We start from the raw sequence: 20,142 nt of genomic DNA on the forward strand, positions 1-20,142 counted from the left end.
ATCATTATGATCGCTCGCAAAGACGATGACCAATTGAGCCTAAATTCCACAGGTTTGTTTTCTTAATAGAGTAAATACACCAAGTGAGAATACCAGTCTTTCACAACACCAAAATGTGTCAAGTGCCATTAAAGGTGAATTTCCTGACCCGAAACGAAACAGGAAATATAGGCACCGCTGATAACCAGCTGCAGGGCAGGACGGAGCTCAAGGTCAGACAGTATCAGTTTGTCAGATTCCTTTTTTTTTTGGGGGGGGGGGGAATTTTAAATAATAGGACACACGTCTTGGTATAACGACCTTCGATTGAATTTAGGAAGAGCACCTTTTGGCCGAACCGTCGATTTCGTGTAACTCTTTCTACAGGATTTGAGGCGTTGCGTGCGTGAGGCATCAATGTATTGGTTTGCGCGTTTGCGGTAACACCATGTGTGTATCTACTTGCCAGGTAGAGTTAATCGCGTTCTTCTTTTGGCACTTGCCGAGAGACTTACCAGGATAACTTATAAAGACAAGAAAAGAAAAATACTACAAACAAAAACAAAAAGAATAACACAGACATACAAAAAACAACTATAGTATTGTTTTATTTAAACGTTTTAACTCTTATTATAAAGTAAATGAAGTTTGTGGTAACGTCACCATGTATCAATCTTTTTAAGAGTAGTGGTGACTCTGAGAAATGGTAATTTAAAAAAATGTCTTTTAGATTGTTCCCTTTTCAACTGGCCTACATGTCAAGGTCCTGGTAACATTGAACCTAGACAAGATATGTCAATCAACTGACAATACTGACATCATTACAAAAACATCTTAGAAAGTAATTAAAGATAAGTTTTCCTATAAAGTTAAGTTCTGACTTAGTAATTTTATACCCTTTAATTCTGGTGGAAATATATACATCCAAGTATATTTTGAGTATAAGATCGCTAAGCAAAGCTGTCGTAGGCCAATAGTAATTATTCTTCTGCAGCGGTTAGTCCTAAACAATTTGTAGAGCCAAGATAAACAATTTGTAGAGGCAAGATAAACCATGATTAGATGTATATTCAACCAGAAGTACATATTTTCTTCAGCTGTTTCATTCAGCTTTATCATATCATTAAGTTTGTTATTTTGTTGTGTTACAGTAATTGGTTTTCTTAAGACTTATAAAGACTATACCAGATACTTCTACTTGTAAATGTGATCAGAATAATAATAGTATATTTTACCTCATCTATTGGGTACAAATGATTAAACTTTTCTATGTTAATTTCCCTTTAAGTGTAAATTACTTCCTCAATTTTGAGGATTTACCGCAAAAGTAAAACTTTATTTGAAATTAAAATTGCGAAAGGACAGGACGACATTGCAATTAACTATTACTATTTTGACCTGACTTTTGCGACACCTTATATAGGCTGGTTTGTATTGTGAAAGAGTCATAAAGTGATGTAATACAGGAAAGGTTACCTCATGGGATCATGTGAATCTCACCCTCTACAAAACCTCACACACCCTATTCTAAAATAAGAAGGACCGAAGAATGAGTTCAACACCATGAATACCCAGTCCGGGCATGACACCACGAACACCTGGTCCGGGTTCAAACCCCAGACCACCCGGTCCAGGTTCGAATGCCTTTGGGCCATAATATAGGAACAAGGACTTTTGCTGCCTAGTGGCACAGTGAATAGGATCTGTCTTGTTTTCCCCCTAAAGGACTGGGGTCAATTTCACAAAGATAGTCCTAACTTAAATGTAGTACTAGGAGTTATTAAAATCTTAAGGCTAGTCCTAAGTTTAACTCTTCTTTACTCGGTATAAGACAAGTCTTAACTCTTTGTTAGGTCCACCCCTGGGCCCCAAGGGCTAGGGATTGAGACATGATGTGTAACCCCCTTGTTACACCCTCCAATATTTACTTCCTACTTGGGGTTACCAACTTTCAAGTGGTACCTAGCCAAATCTGCATCCTCAACTCTTGAGGGTGCCCCACTCATTAGATCATTACCCTCGACCGTTTTAGGAAACGCGATGACATCACGAATAGACGGTTCCCCACAAATGATGGATATGAGACGATCAAGACCTGAAAAAATTTAACACATTTTGGAATTTAGGATTTTTACAGAAACTTTTTCAGACTGAGCATGCTATGACAATGTTACGTACAAGGCAGGACTTCCATTAAAAGTCCCATTCATCTTGCAAAGTTCCAATCCAAAATCCTCATACACACAGTCAATAACAATTCCAGCAGCAGTCAAGCTCTCATCAGATTTTCAAAACAAAACAAAATACGAAAACAAAACACACAGCATTTCACTATGGGGGATATCCCATTCACAGTTGGTAAATACCATAAGCACACATGTAGTGATACAGCAAAATCTACACGCAATCAGGTCGGTGTTATGATGCCAATTAACAGGTCAGGAAGTAATAGTGTCTTGTTGTGGTCAAATTTAATGTGCAATGAAGAAATGAGATCCTTTCCTACCAACATTTATGGTTCCAATATTAAGACATCCAAACATTTGTTGACACCAAACAACACTGATGCAACAACCAACAACCCTTTCAATTGAGACAATTTGTGTATTAGACAATAGTCCCATGATGTATGCCATTGGATAGAAACTGAAAGCACACGGATCCGTCCAGGATTTACATCCATAACACTGCAGTTTGTATACCAGTATTTGACAATGTCACACAGGAAAACCCCAGATCCCACTCTTACGAATCATCTCCACTGGTAAATTTTTCCATGCAGTAAAAATGTTAGGTCATGCTGCAAGACATTACAAGAAGGCATATCATATGACACTTGGGTAAACAATCATGGTTATGAGATAATGGAAAATTAATTTCTGTTTTCATATTTGACAACAGAAAAATGGAAAATACCAAAGTGGAATAATGCTGTAAATTTATAAGCCAAGGGGGAGAGTTATTGCCTACAAGAATGTGGGAAACTATGATCCAAAGTGATGTTAAAGTCATGGCATTTCCATGGTTCAGCAAACCCTAGGAGATTTAGATGGAGCTATAGACCAATCCGACGCGCACCGGGCGGGCAAGTGTTGAGCACCGCACGCCATTTACTGTGGTGTTCGAAACTACCCGAATCTGTGAACTTATTTTAAATTTACGGTGTATATTTTGTTCACTTATTACCAATGTTTTTAATTTTTTTATTTAATCAATATTGATTGAAAAGACACTATCCACACTTATCCACAGCACATTCAAATGGTTACAGTGAAAACTAATGAAAAAAAACATGCATGGAAAACTAGCACTAAAACGGGGGAGGGTTGGGATGAGTGCATGAAACACTAAGCCTGGGCGACTAGTGCATCTAGTGTCAAAGTCCTGACTACCGTTTTAAAACTATTGGTTAATCATGCCGCCTTGACAACCACAAAAATAGTCTAAACTTCCTGCTTGGTGAACCAATTGTGTCGCTCTTGACTTATCACAGCACTGTAATTCACAAATCTTCAATCCTTTCAGCATGAATTTTACTATTTGTGTGTATTCGGCAGACAAGATGCCGCAATGCATCTTTGGAGTTAAAAATTTAGTCACGACTAGTGTCAAAGTTACAACTATCTACTATGCTACTAGTCTAGTAGTAAATGTCACTAGTCATCCAGGCTTAAGGGAATACCAACAGGATAGAGCTAGGGGTTATTTTTAAGAGTAGACTCACCCAATGCAATACCGCCATGAGGTGGGCATCCTGATTCTAAAGCATCTAGAAGATGACTCAGACAACTTGAATCCTCCTGTAAAAATAAATCAATAAAAAAAACACTTAATTTTTATGTGAACCTGAAGAACAATTAAACCTCATTTAACCTGACAGGAAACAGGAATGAATGACTACAGCTTGTATCTCCGGGGCGTATCCTTTCAGTGGTAATACAGTGTGGTTTTGGGTGTTACACATTAAAACAACATTTTGGCACATTACAGTAGCAATCAAGGGGCTTGGACAATGTGTGGTTAACCTTAAAAGACAATACCATAAAAAAAGGGAATCTGAGCGGGGAATTCTGATAAAGTATTACAAAGTCAAAGCTTAGGTGAAGAAAAAATAAATCATGTTAAGAGCCCGCGCCCGCTACCTTTTAGGGGGTGGCTTCGTTTTTGTTTTTCAATCAAAAGTGAGATAAAAAAAAACATAACATAATTTCAATACTTTAACACACCCATTTCCTCTTGTACAGAAATTACTCTTAAAAGTGTCTAAACAATTTCTGGGATTCCCATAACACAAGGAGACAAAATAATAATAATATTAATAAAAATAATAATAATAATAATAATACAAAGTTCTTATAAAGCGCACATATCCTAGACACTAGATCAAGGCGCTGAACAAATAAAGTATCAACAATAAACAAATTAATGGGCTCTGAAAATAGGAGGGGGGGGGCATGCTTTTATTTCCGAAGGGGAAATATGCAGGGGGCCACCTTGGGGCCACCTTGCTCCTTTGGCACTTTGTGGCCGCATTTCCTATCGCTTTCCTCTTTTCTTGTTCTTTTTTATTCATTTGGGGCACCTGGCTAGGGGGGGGGGGCACTTAAAAAATGTGGGGACACATGCCCCCCAGGGCCCGCTGCTGGCAAGAATCTTGGCCAGTACCTTCAGAACTTCCTGTAGAACATACTCTTGCAGCTTTGCATCATGTATTCGGATTGAACCACCCCCGATCTCAGCTCCATTCAACACAAGATCATAATGTTGTCCTTGGACCTTAGATAACATCAAATAGAGTGAAAACAATTATGAAGCAGGAATAATCAGTTTCAATATAAACAAATAATCAACATTATGTAACAGATAAATTTGAAACAAGCTTGTTTAATATGGTATATCTGTAATTTTTCTTTGTCTGATTTACCTCTTTTCTTTACTGTGTGAGGGTTCACTCTTGTGCGCCTTGAGCACTTTAACTTGGTAAATTTTTGCGCCTTACAAATACTTTTTTTAAAGTATCTATGATTTACACAGCTAAAGCAAAAATAAAATGTTATCTCATCTTACTGACACAAACACTGTTCAAAATAGTTCTAAGTAATATTGCGAGCCCAAAGTACAAATATAACGGTTTCTGCTTTCAAAAATTAGTGAGAAGTCGGCTCACATGGGAATGGGAGTATTTGTTTTCTTGAATTCTCAGAATTAATCACCCATTTTCCAGCCACCATCACCTCTGGGGACCGTGCTTCATACCGAGTTACAGTTAGGCAGCGGCTTATATGACGAATGATAAGAAGTTTATTATAAATTGGGTCAAAGAATATCAAAGTCAATTTATTTGGTCATATCTTGCAAGCTAACACATCCACGTGTAGCATCCTGTCTACTTAGAAGCGACAAACATTTAGTGTCTGAGTTGTTCACACCAACACATTGAACAAAATTTAAATTTTTAGTGTCCGAATTGTTCACACACACATATTGACAACAAAGTAAAGTTGCTCCTACTTTTGTACCTTGCATAGGAAAATGGAGAAAAATGTTATATTTTTATTGATAATCTGCACCCAGGCATGATATTCTTCGGTCTTTGGAAAAAAAAGGAGGAATATTTTATTGATTACAAGGGCTGACCTACAGACCTTGTATGCTCTAATATACATTTCAGGCTATTCAATCACAATTTTTCTGATTTTTCTGTGGCCAAAAGAAATCGGGAAACAGACTTAAGCAGGAAGAATAACATGCCTGGCTGCACCTGGAAAGAAAAACACCCTATGGTTTTGACCTTCACACCAGTTAGCGATAAGCACTGACTGTATACTCAGTGTTTTAAAGTCTAGTACCGCATGGGAATGAAAAGCCAAGTGGCTACTTGGGTGGGATTCCATTCCCATGACCCTAACATATTCTAGAACATATGTTTTAATAGGAATATCAATTCCTACCTTCAGCCCCCCTGAATTATTTTAATCATAAACGCTTTCTTCTTGTAGCCTCTACATAGTTGCTTTTAGCCTGGTTTGGGGCAAACTCACATTAACAAAAATATGTATCATGAAAACTGGTACAACAAGGATGTTTGTTCTTTCATTATTCTCTGGCGATATTGACGAGTCAACATATTTACAGATTTGTTATTTTATGCATATGCTGGGATTTTGACACTTACCAAAGGTGCCTTTAAAGATTGATAACCCTATCATATTGATAGAGGCAAGTGTGGGGAGTATTTATTATATAGTATTATTATATAGTATTATTATTTTGTACAGTTTACAAAATAGTCATTAAAAATATTACTAAATTACAAAAAATAATGAAATATCAAATGTATAAACACACAGGCAACAAGTTGTGACAGAAAACATTAAAAAGAGCACAAAAACATTTACCTTTTGAGGGGCGGAGTAAATAAGAGGGGTGTGTTGAGCCACAGGGGCAGTAAATGGATGATGCGTGGACTCCAGCTCCCCTATCCTGTCCTCGCTAGGCAAAAACAACGGGAAGTCTTCCACCCATAGAAAGTTATAGGCATCTGGATCTCTAATCTGGACACCTGAAATCAGAAAAAAAACATTTCCAACCTTGAAAGTATCAGGCACGGTTCAGGTTAAGTAGGCCTCAAAATAACCCCTAGTACACACAGCAATGGACCCTTCCCATGAAATATGCTAAATCCATTCGCGCATGCGTACAGACCCTGTTGGTTGGCAAACGCCATAGAGGTTGTGCACTAAGCAGGCGCGCAATCACGTCTGCGTTAAGAACCCATTACCTGTGTGCAAAACAGCGTGATGTTCCCCCATTTTGCCAACCAAAACGTTAGTGCACACGGGCTATGTCAATTTACATATTTCATGGGAAGGGTCTAATACAGTGGTAGCTTTTGCTGTGGTGCCCTCTGCACAAACTTACATTTTCCCCATAGAAGTGCCCTTATCATTGGAAAATTGCTGTGCCCCTTCAAGAGCGAATTTCAAGGCCCGGCAAAAGGCAGGGTATACATTTGGTAATTAACCCAAAAATTAATGACCATGAAAATTTACTAAGTGAGAATCATCTCAGCTATTGATAATGTTGTAACATTTTGAGAAAAGATTCAACAACTTACTACCTGAGAAAACATTTCATGCATGAAATGTTTCCCAGATTTTGTATTCAAATTATGGATTTTTCTTCTAAGATACGGACTGTTTTCTAAGATGAGAGAAAACAGAATAATTGAAACAAGTCATTAAATATTTACCTTTGTTTTCAAGTAGATTAGCAACTGTGAGGCGAAGCTGCCCCAGCAACTGACACTGTTTTGACAAAGAAAAGGGGATTATGTTTTAAGACAAAACATTGGCTAATAGAATACCAGTCACCTCTACACCTGGCAAAGTTGCCACATACAGAGTTGTCCCACCATCAACCCCTGCATACATATACAAACTCACCCCTAACATTACATATCTAAGGATTGGATGGATGTCTTGCAGGAAATACTGTATGTAGACGAGGAGCACCACTAAGGGATGGATATGTGTGCTATATAAGAAGCCACTATTTTTATTATTATTATTATTAAATAGATATTGGTGTAACATCTTGTGAAGATGTGCTATGCTTTTTGTAAAAGAGCTTCCATTGACTTGCTTCCTTATAAAGTTGCAAGACATTAAAACCAGCATGGTCATGCGTCTTGAGGATGGGCAGTACAAATTATCAATCTGAGACTTATCTTGCAGGCTTGTGTGCTTTTTTTTGAAAGGGCAAGGGCACCAAGGCATTTTCTCCATGAAGGGCCACCCTATGAGGAAAATGTAAAGTTCTACTGGTGCATTTCAAGGACACCAAGGCAATGGCCAGGGGCAAAGAAGACTATCGCCTTCATTGCCTCTGTGAAGTATCAGACCTGATCTTGTGTTGCTCTTCAAACGATTACGTCTTGCAAGACGAGATCGCTGTATAACCAGGCTTGGAATTACATGGAGGCCAAAGCCTTGGTCCCCCTTTAAAATATTCCCACAGACTTTGAGTTTTTCCCAATTGAAGTACCCTTTGCAAAAGACGCCTTGCTCTTTCAAAGATAAAATTCCAATCCTTTACATCTGCAAACTAGTATCTCTTCATCTGGACTTTGTTATTCCGACCCCCCACATGAAGTATTACTGATTAAAACTTAGAGCATATTACAGCCCTGCCCAGTACTGGATTTTAAAAAAATGTCATACCGTGCTATTATTAGGCCCTGCAGCCACAAGCAACATGTCTCCCTGAGAAACATCCAAGCTTTGAGCCATTTCTTGCCGAACAGTCTCAGGGAGGTGTTTTGCAATCGGTGATTTCCAAGTGAGGTCATCTCTGACCTGCACTATTAAGACACCATGTTGGGATCTCTTCTTGGCTTCGCTCTGGAGATGTTCATAATCCTTGCTTTTAAGGTGATCCTGATTTCAATAAAATATTTGTGTTAAAGGAACATTACAGAATTGGTAAGAAAACAAAATCGCAGATTTACATCAAACTTACACGGTCTAATGATGTGATAGTAGGAAACATCCCTATAAATATATCTGCCTGAAATGTCATATTTGATGAGAAATATATAACTTTGCGTTTGGAGGTTATCGCTCAGTGGGCGTTTTATTCATATTTTTGTTTGCATCAATGTCATGCAAAATGTGTAATCATCTTTTTAACTATTTTCTTGTGACCCACATGGCCGATTGATCTCAAACTTCTACAGGTTTGTCAGTTTATGTATATGGTGGATTACATAAAGTGATTACACTGCCAGCAACTGTTTTGTTAGCAAAACCAATTCTGTAATGTTCCTTTAAAGACAGTGGACACTATTGGTAATTGTCAAAGACTAGCCTTCACAATTGGTGTATCTCAACATATGCATTTAATAACTAAGCTGTGAAAATTTAAACTCAATCGGTCATCGAAGTTGCGAGATAACAATGAAAGAAAAAAACGATATTGTGTGGGTTCAGATTGTTGATTTTGAGACCTCAAGTTCTAAATCTGAGGTCTCGAAATCAAATTGATGGAAAATCACTTCTTTCTCGAAAACTTTGGCACTTCAGAGGGAGCCGTTTCTCACAATGATTTATACCATCAACCTCTCCCAATTACTTGTCACCAAGAACGGTTTTATGGCACTAATTCTTTTGAGTAATTACCAATAGTGTCCACTGCCTTTAACTTATACTTGTGTCAATTATCGAATACTATACTAAGTGGGGCCAAGTACTTCATCTTTTCACTTAAAATTCTGCGTAACATTAATCTGATTTTTAATAAACTACTAGGCAAAATGACTGGGAATTGTTAAATTTAATTTTGGGTTAAATTAAGTGCCTGATTTTGGTGAGGAGCCAAATATGATGTTTTATATAAGACTTAATAAGTATTTAAAAAAAAAAAAAAAAAAATCTCTTGGGAGTAAATCAAAAGTAGGTTACACACATCAGCGTATGAATGATATGGACAGTGAATGAAAACTGAATATGATTTCCACATGTTCAAAAATGCAATCTGTTATCAGTCAACACTCAGGATGTAATTTTTGCCCAGGGCTAATTTAATGAGTTCCCAACTTTTTCCTGGAAAGGAACAATTCTGACACGCCGCCGTCTACAGATGACAAGGTGTCAATTTAGTTAGCTAGGTGGTTTTCCTGAAAAAGGAAGAGATTATGTTTCACAATTCTATGTATGCCTTAATTCAACCACATATGTCTGACTTTATCTGCAGATAAGCTGAACTTTTAAGCAAGATAGCAAAAACAGATTTCAGCTGAAAAAAACATTTAAGTTTTTTTTAGAGAGGGCAATGTTATTTCAAATGAGCCAAAAAAATATGTTCAAAAAGTCAGTGGAAAAGCAATCTTATAGTCATAAAACAAAAAAAAGGAAATTATATGTACTAAAAACATACCATTGCACCTTTACAGTTGATTGCTCTAACAGTGAAGTCTTCATCATCCGAGTTGAATATTGAAGATCCACTGCCCTTCAAAATTCCAGTCACATCTTTTATCTTAATAAAATATAAATGAATAAAGTAAAACAATTCTACATAAAATGTCCATCAAAAATTGCAATTAAAAAGACCAAACACAATCAAAACATGAGATACAAATTTCAAAAAATAAGAGACTCCTGAAAACCAGTTTCTGATTATTGAACAAAGTGATTAAAATGTAAATCAGCTGCAAACAACAGAGTAAAAAAATATCCTTGTTCAATTTGAGACATGTGAACCTTGAGAGAGTTTTTTTAATGTACTCCAGAATGAGGATGGCTTTTTGTATTGGGTGGTCTACAATCAAGGAAAACCCTTACTCTTTATTTTCAATTTTGCAAAGGGCACTTCTGGGGGAAACTTTAAAAGTTTTACTTTAACAGAGCATTGACAGAACAAAAAACATTTATTAGGGCTGCAATTTCAACTTTGAAAGGGCAAGGCCAATTTGGTTTTGCAAAGGGCACTTTAAGTCTATGGGAAACTTTTGAAGGGGCACCAAGTACAGAACCAAAAGCAACGCTGGGCCAACAAGACCTTCAATGTAATTCTCGGCCTGCTAAATAAAGTAATCAAAAAGTGACTATGAACAAAAAATATCTTACCTTGAACTCGAATCTTGTATCAGGTTTGTCAGATCCATACTAGGGGGGAAACATGGGGGGGGGGGAAATCATTATGACATTTTATTGATTTTAAAGATGAGAGAGATCAGTCAAGACTGTTTTTTTTTTGTAAGGGAGAAGTGTTCATGTGTTATTATTTTATTGATTTTTTTTTTTATTATCAAGGGAACAGTGCCAGGGGATTACTTGGAACCAACCAACCACAAACTAGGGTCAAATTTTGTTGAAAAACTATGCTTCTACTAAGTTTTTCTTACCTAATAAACAGAGAAATGCACTTTTCTGTCATCGGGCTGATTACAGGGGGTATAATCCTCCTTGAAACCTAAAACCCTTCTGAGTTTTCAATCATATTATGTTAAGAATTTATTAATATCTTCATGGAAATTAAACAAGGATTTCCAAAAAGCTGTAATCACAGCCTTGTCCATGTACCTGCTGTACTTTTGAAGATAGTGGCAGACCCTCCTCACTACCCCCACCCCACTTATTGAACCAATTCTCTGGAGAATTTTGTGGCATAACTGTCTCAGTGTAACCAGCTAATTTTCAGAAAAGGAAAGTTGACCCAAGGAAAGCTGACATAGCTCGGATCAGACAATGCTAATTTTTGTATAATTTTTTTTTTGGCAAGTCGCCAGACACACAAGGCCTAAAGGCCCCTTCAAGGTGTGGGCTACAATAATTTTTTTCCAGAGGCTGTTGCCACCTACTCCTAGGGCTAAAACAGGGTTACCACTTTCACAGTCCATACGGATGTAGGCTTGGGTATCATCAATCCAAAGCCTGGCTGGTAGAGCAGAAAGCACTACCTCCCCAATTTTATGAGCAAGTGTCACGACCGGGACCCGAACCCACGCTCTGCTGATCAAACACCAGAGCTTGAATCCGGTGCTCTTAACCACTCGCCATGACACGCCACATGCTGACATACGGTCTTTTTGTATACTATTTCCAAAGATCATTTTCACTTCATTGATAAAGTGCACTGGTGTCATACTTAAATTTGCCTTGTACATACTGTTCCAACACAAACAAATTTAACATAGGAGTCCTATATTGATCAGTATAGGACTCTTGGGATGCTTCACAGCTGGGTTTCAGGCTTACTGACAGATTTTTCTTTGAGCATATAATTGCATTTTGGGTTATTAGCATGCGCGACTTTGCGGGTAAGCTAGCACATCAACAGGCATGCGTATAGCTATAACACTGTTAAGTAGGATTTGAAACTTGGCTTGGTGGAAATACAATATGGAAAGGTTTGCGGTAACACCATATAATGACTATCCCTAAATGGGGTGGTTCTGAATAGAACCGTTGGTTACAACTCGACAATTCCAGAAGACGATCAGAGCATACTGATCATAATGTCGAGTTGAAACCAACATTTAGAGAAAGTCACTACACGGTGTTACCACAAACCTTTTCATATAACATTGTTAGGTGTATTGAAAGAGGCAAATTTCCTTTTTGTTTATTACTTCTCACTAATAACAACACACAGTAGGTGTTTTTGTGCATGAAAAATGTACAGGAGTAATTCCATACAACAAGTTTATGATATATTTGAAGGCAATGTGCTCCCTTAAAATGCGAGGAGTATACTTATAAGCATGGCTTACCTCATCCATGGCCTGAGAGTAGCTTATCCTTGGGAAAGGCGGGTTCAACTTGGGTTTTTCTTGAGGCCATGCATATTCTAGAAGCTGCTCTATCATGGAGTAGATTCCTTCTTTATTTACAAAAGACATTTCAATGTCAACCTGCAAAATTAACAGGAAATGGCGTTATACTACTTAGTCAGGGATCGCAGGCCAGTTAATCAATTCTGAAAACTGTATTTTTAAGAGGAAAATGTGGAAAGGATCATTTCAATTCATTGATTCTGCACTCATCATCCAATGTTTTGATAAATATAAACAAAACATTTAGTTTTTCACTGACCAATAGATAACTTTTTTTCTCAACAGTGAACATCAGAGTCCAGATTCCAGATTCTGTAATTCTGTGAAAATGTCCACAAGTCCATTGTAAGGGAATGGAACCCACCACCAGGTGCATTTTTTAGCACAAAGACATTAACCATAGCCAGCAAAATCTAAACTACTCGTAAAAGTTTTTGTATTTTGAGTGTCTGAACGACAGCATTTCAAGAATGCACTGTGCCCCTGACCGAAGTATGTCAATTATTATCATCAGTGCTTACCTGCGTAAACTCTGGTTGTCTGTCTGGTCTGCTGCCCTCATCTCTATAGCAACGAGCAATTTGGAAATAACGGTCTATGCCACCCACCATCAGTAACTGTTTGAACTGCTCAGATCATCGACGAAGGAAAACAAAAAGACAAAACTAAGTTTGCTCATACTAAAAATTGTGTTAAAGGGGCTGTGTTGACAGGATCAAAGCAGGACCGTTCCTGCCCTTGGAATTATGAGCTGTTACTCCACACCCACACAAGCTCATTATATTTTATGATACAGATAGGGATATGCGTCTGCAGTGTGGCTGCGTAGGAGCATGAACAGCCGGCGTTGATCATGGTGACACAGCTCCTTTAAGTTAAATTATTTTCTTTACACAAACAAACTGAATAATAAGATAAAGCCAAACATTGCCAGATATTAATATTTAATATATATGTTTTGTTTATATATTTATTTACTTTAAAAAAATGGGAGGGGGGTATTGCATTGTTTGTGCTCATTTCAAACAGTAGCGTTGGACCCAAACAACCCAAGCCAACATGATAAACAGAGGATCAGATAGCACCTCTGCAAAAAATCTGCAGAACATTAATTTAAACAAAATAATTGTTTTGAAATCTCAAACAAGGGACACCAAAGGGGGACTTTTGGGGACACTAGGTGGCAGCAAACTTACCATGTAAGTCCATTGTTCTAATAATTAGGTGCACACCTCAGAACTTTTTTTTTTTTTTTGCTAAACACACAAGGCCTGTAAAGGCCACCTCAAGGTGTGGGTTACAATCAATTATTTGTTAATGGGCTGCTGCCTAAACAGGGTTACCTCCTTTACAGTCCATACAGATAACGGCTTGGGTATCTTCCATCAGGAGCATGGCTGATAGAGCAGAAAGCACTACCTCCCCAACTGAGAGCAAGTTCAATCAAGAGACTATACGCCTTTCTTGATATTTATGCTTGAGGTACGTCACAATGCTAATCCAAACCAAGGTGAAGGGCGCAGCCACTGCAAGTGATGGGGGACATGCGCCCATAGCCTCATTTTGGATAAGAATTATGACGTCATGCACAAATATTAAGAGAGGCATAGTTGACTATTGTTGACCATTGGGTACTTTTGCGTGGTACCCAGGATGTATTTCATGCAAAAGTAACCATGGAACATTGACTGGTGGTTGACAAATAGTTGCTAATCGAATTTGCCCTATGTAACCAATTTAACATTATCTGGCAAGTCTGCTGCCACCTAGAGTTCAATATCTCCCATTCAAGAAAATACAAACCTGTTGGGGACTTTGTGGTAAAGTGTAGAATTTCCCAGGTTGATGGGTCGGTACCAGAAATTCTTTAGCACCTCCAGGTGTTTTTCTGAATAAGGAAGGTGTTTCCACATCCACAAAATCTACAAAGAAAAGAAGTTTTTGATTAATTGTAACAAAACACTACAACCACTGATAAATGCTTTAGACAGAAAAAAATCTGTGCTGGAAATTTGGAGATGAAAAAAACACTTGAAAAAAACACTTTTTTTTTACAAAGAAATTGGAATCTAAGTAACACTTTGGGCATGAAGCTGTTCTCAGGCATCTGAAAAAAGTCAATTTTAACACAGGTGTTTTTTTCACCATTATTTTCTTGCAACTTCGATGAATAATTTAGCAATAATTTTGACAGGTTTGTTATTTAATGCATATGTTGGGAATGGGATACACCAAGTGAGGATACTGGTATTTGACAATTACAAAAAATATACCCTGTCTTTAAAGAATGTATATAAGGAGTCAAAAGTAATGATATTTATTAAATGGATTACTAAGAGAAGTTGTTTTACCATGTTGATTACAAAGGAACTCCCTCATTCTCATGATCATAGAGGAACGAACTCTTAGATTATGCTGCATTCGGGTGCTCCTGAGGTCCAGATATCTGAACTGCATCCGTACTGACTCCTTCACCTGTTAGTAAGTGATCATGCGAATAAATTTTTTTTTTTTTTTAAAGCATTCTGGTTATGTGATGAGCCACATTTCACAAAGCTGCTTAAGCTTAACAAAATCTCCTAAGCAGATATGAGCAGGATATCAGTCTCAAATTCCACTTGTGATATTGTAGTTTGGTTGGTAACCTTATGCTGGTAAGCATAATTTTGTTATGCTTAGCTACTTTTTGTGCTTTTTAAGCAACTCTATGAAATTGGGCCCTGGAGTAATAACACCAATAAAACTGGGTTTTTATGTAGCACTGTATCACACTCAAAAGGGTCCTATCAAAATTCTCATTTTTTGTTTCTCATCAGGTTTTAAGCAGAGAGATGTATGTGTATCATCTTCTAATAGTTTTCAAGAGGCCGCAGGGCATTCAGCATCCACTGCCAGAAACACCTATGTAACTGAGCTCTTTTACATGCTTTAGACAACATACGATACCTATGCTTCACAGCCCATCCAAATGCTAAAGCAAAAATGGTCATGTCTTGCTTAACGGCGCAAGTGTCAAGACCAGGACCCGAACTCTTGTTCATTAAAAAAGTTCAAGTAAAGTTATTGAATGCTACTACACACTTTAACGATCAGCCCAATCGGCGAGTTGTGAAGTGAAGTTGTTTTCTAATAAATTGGGACGAAACCAAGAAATGAATTGCTTCCTTTGTGTGTCTTTTGGACTCATGTGTTGGACTTTTAAAAAGGATAGTTTCTTGTTACGGCAAATACTGTATTTAACACCCTTACAAATATTCTGCCTTTTCATTGGTTTAGAGTGCGTCACATGATATGTCTTAGTTTTACTAGAAACAGTGGTCGTGTGAAAGTGCATCGTGTGCCGTGTGACAGTGCGACAACAATCACACGGCGTGGCCAGACGTCTTTTCACCCACCACGATCCCAATCAATTGTGAATCTGTGTATCTAAACCGCCCGTACGAAGATTATGTGTACCAGGATGATAAATAGTTTTTGGAGTGTTATAAAACAAATGTTGACTGCCCTTACTCGTGCTATGGTTAAACTAAGACTCCCTCAAAGGAGTCAATATTTGTATATTATCCACCGATTGTTGTTCTTGTTCATTTGTTACTATGTTTGGGAAAATAACTCTTTCAAACTGTTTTTGATTTACCTGTTGGAAATCATGTATCTGGATTGGAAGTTTTTCTTTACTAGCATTCAGCACCTTGACTTCACTGGCAACCACTTCAATCTCACCTGTGGACATTTTCTGAAAAAAAAAAAAAAAAAAAGCATCTGTTTAAATGTAATAAATAGCTTCAAACTCAGCAGTACACAAACAGAAAGTTGATGTGGAGTTGCTAATGACGACTTTAAAACCAGAAATAAGGTAACCACTGTATTTGCCGTGTGACTCAAGCTGAGAGACATCAAAGTAGACCTTCATTATTACTGGATTAGGGCTAGGGCGCCCTCACATAGATGTCAAACAGGAGGTTGCTCTTTTGGCTTAATAATAACAATAACGTTAATTTTTTATATAGTGCTTTTTCACACCCGAAGGGTGTCCAAAAGCCCTTCAAATTACTACCCCTGGTCACTGGGCCTTAAATCATTCTTTTAAACCATCTCAGCTCCTTGGGGAGCATACAGCCTGTGCAAAAATGGGTTACTCGGCCAAATCAATCAGGTACCCTTTTACCCCTGGGTGGAGAGATGCAATAATAGTTAAGTGTCTTGCTCAGGGACAAAAGTGTCATGACCGGGATACGAATCCACACTCTGCTGAACAGAATCACCAGAGCTTGAATTTGGTGCTCTTATCCGCTTGGCCATGACACCCCTTATCCTGTGTGCTGAGAGATACATATAGCTAGGCGTACATGTAGCCGTGCAATGTGCATTGAAACTTACCATATTGGCTAAGCCATCGGGCCTCTGTTGCACTTTTCCTGTTACCATGATAACTGATTCTAAATGAACCCCTTCTAAAGATTCTCCTGTCCCCTGAGAAATGGACACAACAAGAAAATTAGGGATCCGTACTAAGAAGTACAAAGAAAAGAAGGTAAACAATATCTTGAAGGAGTCAAGGTTTAAAAGCATTGTTATATAATTTGCAATTGGGACTTGGGGGAAAGGTAATCTAATTATCAGAAATGGTGGTCACTGTGGTTAGACTGCATGACATGCAATCACAAGGTTGAGGTTCAAATCCTACCAAGCTAAACCGCATGCGCTGACTTCACAATGACTAGAACAAGTATTGTTTTCTAGTTACTGCTGACTAACAATTTCCTCTGATTTGGGCAATTCATAATCAGAGATATTAAACCATTGTTTGTATTAATGATGATCTCGATTGGCTGTTGCCATCTTGGTGTTCATGCCGAGTTCCCTTGATGGGAAGAACACCTAAACAAACAAACTAACAAACAAGCAAACAAATTGAAAGCCCTTTACGTTTATGTTGATAACTTGGCAGGATCCTTTAGTGAGAACGTTAAGCCAAGGGTGCTTGATTTTTGGTGGAGTGCAAATCGGACACAAAAGAGCTATCATAACAAAACTTAGGGAACCAAAGGTGCTGATTGCTGAAAACAAGACAACTGGAACTCAATTGGTGCTAGACATAGTGCATAATATGTGCATCCTTTCTTGCATTTATACCTTTTTTACTTCTGGAAGTACCACCTGAGTGACTCCATAAGCATCTCGGAGAGTGAGCATGAAGTCATAGCGCTTGTGCTGAATCCAGCCGCACAGCGTCACACCTTGTCCCACCTGTGCCGTAGACAGCTCACCACAGGAGTGTGTCCTCCATGAAAAGCTGCTTTGATCTGAAATCAATTTGAATCAACTGTTATTTTTAGTTTTGATGATCAACCCTCCCGACGGTCTCTGACTGGGGGTGGGTGGAGGGTTACGTCGATCATAACAACTAGCATGACTAGGTTATTCTACTTCAAAAAATTAAGACATTTCAAACAAGTCTCCTTTCTGCAGATTAATACAATCATTAATAATTGTTTATTAATGATAAAAAGACTCAATTTGAAGTATTAAGAATTGCTATTTTGATTCGTGCAGAACAATGCTATGTATTTAGTTCCTTACAAAGTTCCGGTTCAATTCAACTCTTACCAACCTGAAAAAGAATGTCATTGAAGTGTTTGCACAGACAGGCATGACCGTGATCACATTGACAGTTCTAAGCAGTGCGGTAATCTTCACTTATTATGAAGCAGTCAAGCAGCACTTATAAAGGGGAAAGCAGGAGTTCTCCTTAAAATTGAAAAGCTCAATTTGGGCTTGCCCCACTTGTGTGGCCAATGATAGCTGAATCCTTTGCTATCCTTGTCTGAATCCTTAAGGATTCAGCTGTCCTTGGCCACACAAGTGGAGCTAAATTTGGGCAAGTTTTCAAAAAAGCTGACTTGATTTTATGAACTGAACTAAAAATCTCTTTATATAGCTATAGGGCCTAATTATATTCATCTTATTCTAACTTACAAAGAAAAAGTAAAGGGTAAATAAATTATAATTGATACTATTTAATTTGGTCACAGCTTTAATTAACAAAATTGAAAGAAGAAGTCAACTTGTTTTCCTTGAAATACACCAACAAAGTATCTGCACTGCACTTGTGGTATGGTCGTTTTTTCGTAATGTTGTTTGTCAAAAAAACAACAGTAACAAAGTCAAAAACATTACCTTTATTTTCTACGTTGAAAACCGTCCCTCCGCCGTGTAAACTGCGTCTCACATGACGGAGCTGTTGACGAACGAGTCTTTGGCAGCCACTGCACAATTTTAGCATTGTGGTTAACTACGAGTTTGACAACAACGGTACAATGCAACAATTGTAACTTTCTCCCGCCTCTGTGTGCTTCTTATTTTTTGACCACTTTTGCTTTTTGGTAACATTGTCGTCTGCTTTCCAAAAACTACGCATGTTTCGTCTTGTTCCCAACCATGTATAACTAAATATACTTGCAAAATATACCAGGTGCCAGACTAAATATTCTTCTTCTTTTTTTGTGAGGGGGGGGGGGGGGGGTGGTGGGCTGCTGGGCGCGCACGACTTAGACTTAATTCAAGTCGCATTAAAGCGCTTGCTTACAGGGCCACCTAGCAAACACAGGACCCCAAAAGACGGGGCTTGACTCTCAAGAAATTGGGACTTGATTCATGTCTAGGGCAAGACCGCGAGAGACGAAGGTGCCCACTGTTAAGTGTAAATAGCGCCACCAATGGGGAGCCAATTTCCATTTCCAATAAAAAAAATCAACAATAACAATAAAACATGCACAAACGTTAAACATGAAGAGTAAGTGCCGAAAATGTTGGCCGTATTGCACAAATTATATGTCAATTTTGGAACTATTGGTTTGATTTATGTGAACAAAAGGTAAGCGTTTATTGAGAAGCATCAGAGAGGTAAAGGGTAGTGTTTTGTTACCTTAAAATAATTTTTTAAAACCGGCTTGGCTTGGTCATCATCCTCTCACAGATCTTGTTCTTGTTTTGTTTGTGGGGGGGGGGGGGGGGGGTCATCATGGGAAACTTTAGGAGCCTAGAGCCTAGTTGCCATAACGTAACCCTCCTCCCAACAACCGTCGACTTCTTCTGGGTTGTGTGACTTGTCGGTCCGGCAGGGGTGGATTTCACAAAGAGATGTCATCTCGAGTTAGGACGAGTTACTCGCCCTAAACTCGTCCTTGCTTGGAACTAGCCATACGTGTTTACTTTACCTACACTAGGACTAGTTTAGTTCAACAACCACGCCGAGTTATTGTCACAAACATACTATTGAACTTATTACAAACTATTACTGGGCACGAAAAGTGTCTCCCTATTATTTCTATACTATTACTCAGCAGGGCCCAATTTCATGGCTCTGCTACCGTCAGCACAGAATCAGCGCTTACGGAAGCAGGGAATCATGTGCTTACGGCAAGCGTATTTCACGGGTTATTGGCGAATTTGGGGTTCTGCGCGTGCGTACTCCACGTTATTAGGCATTCTACGCTTACCAGGCTAGCGCAGAAATTCGGCGCTTGCACGTAAGCGGGGAGTCGTGATCGTAAACGCACAATTCGGCGGTAAGCAGAGCCATGAAATTGGGCCCAGGTGTCTTCTTTGTGTGTAGGTGCCACCGTCGTCGCCCCTCAGTTGATTTTATAGTTTGCGTCGTATGGGGCGCCGTCTGTCAATTAATTGTTTGGCATTTTAAAGGCATGTTTTTACCATGGTTTATAGCAATTAGATGTAAACCATAGAAAGTGTTGCCAAATCCTTTTTATGGTTTACATACCAGTAGTATTTTGTGTGTGTAAGTTTATGGTTTACAAACCATG

General features: G+C 38.3%; 2 protein-coding genes across 2 annotated transcripts in view; both read right to left on the reverse strand.

Annotated features, from left to right (window-relative positions):
• Window positions 1–3,775, reverse strand: part of LOC139948057 (pre-mRNA-splicing factor ATP-dependent RNA helicase DHX16-like) — a 90,577-nt gene extending 86,802 nt beyond the window's left edge. Inside the window, exon 1 of the mRNA XM_071946063.1 lies at window positions 3,704–3,775. The gene's annotated coding sequence lies outside the window, so the exon portion shown is untranslated. The remainder of the gene's footprint in view (window positions 1–3,703) is intronic.
• On the reverse strand, window positions 1,911–18,602 carry LOC139948375 (aspartate--tRNA ligase, mitochondrial-like). Its single transcript, XM_071946515.1, has 16 exons — window positions 18,497–18,602; window positions 17,453–17,622; window positions 16,697–16,789; window positions 15,954–16,052; window positions 14,668–14,791; window positions 14,120–14,238; window positions 12,838–12,942; window positions 12,254–12,394; window positions 10,608–10,646; window positions 9,916–10,017; window positions 8,202–8,417; window positions 7,232–7,286; window positions 6,378–6,541; window positions 4,645–4,755; window positions 3,704–3,779; window positions 1,911–2,074 (listed from the first exon to the last, which is right to left on the reverse strand). Exons 1-16 carry the CDS (start codon window positions 18,600–18,602, stop codon window positions 1,911–1,913), a joined length of 1,884 nt encoding a protein of 627 aa, XP_071802616.1.
• Window positions 18,603–20,142: the final 1,540 nt, after the last annotated feature.

Source organism: Asterias amurensis, chromosome 15, assembly GCF_032118995.1.
Source record: "Asterias amurensis chromosome 15, ASM3211899v1".
Taxonomy (NCBI): domain Eukaryota; kingdom Metazoa; phylum Echinodermata; class Asteroidea; order Forcipulatida; family Asteriidae; genus Asterias; species Asterias amurensis.

What these genes read in the sequence shown, in the direction of transcription:
- LOC139948375 (XM_071946515.1), bottom strand. Translation starts at nt 18,602, where the DNA reads ATGCTAAAATTGTGCAGTGGCTGCCAAAGACTCGTTCGTCAACAGCTC. An exon ending in TACTTCCAGAAGTAAAAAAG is followed by an intron (nt 16,790 to 17,452) that starts GTATAAATGCAA and finishes TCCATTTCTCAG; the next exon opens with GGGACAGGAGAATCTTTAGA. An exon ending in TCATGGCGGTATTGCATTGG is followed by an intron (nt 2,075 to 3,703) that starts GTGAGTCTACTC and finishes AAATTTTTTCAG; the next exon opens with GTCTTGATCGTCTCATATCC.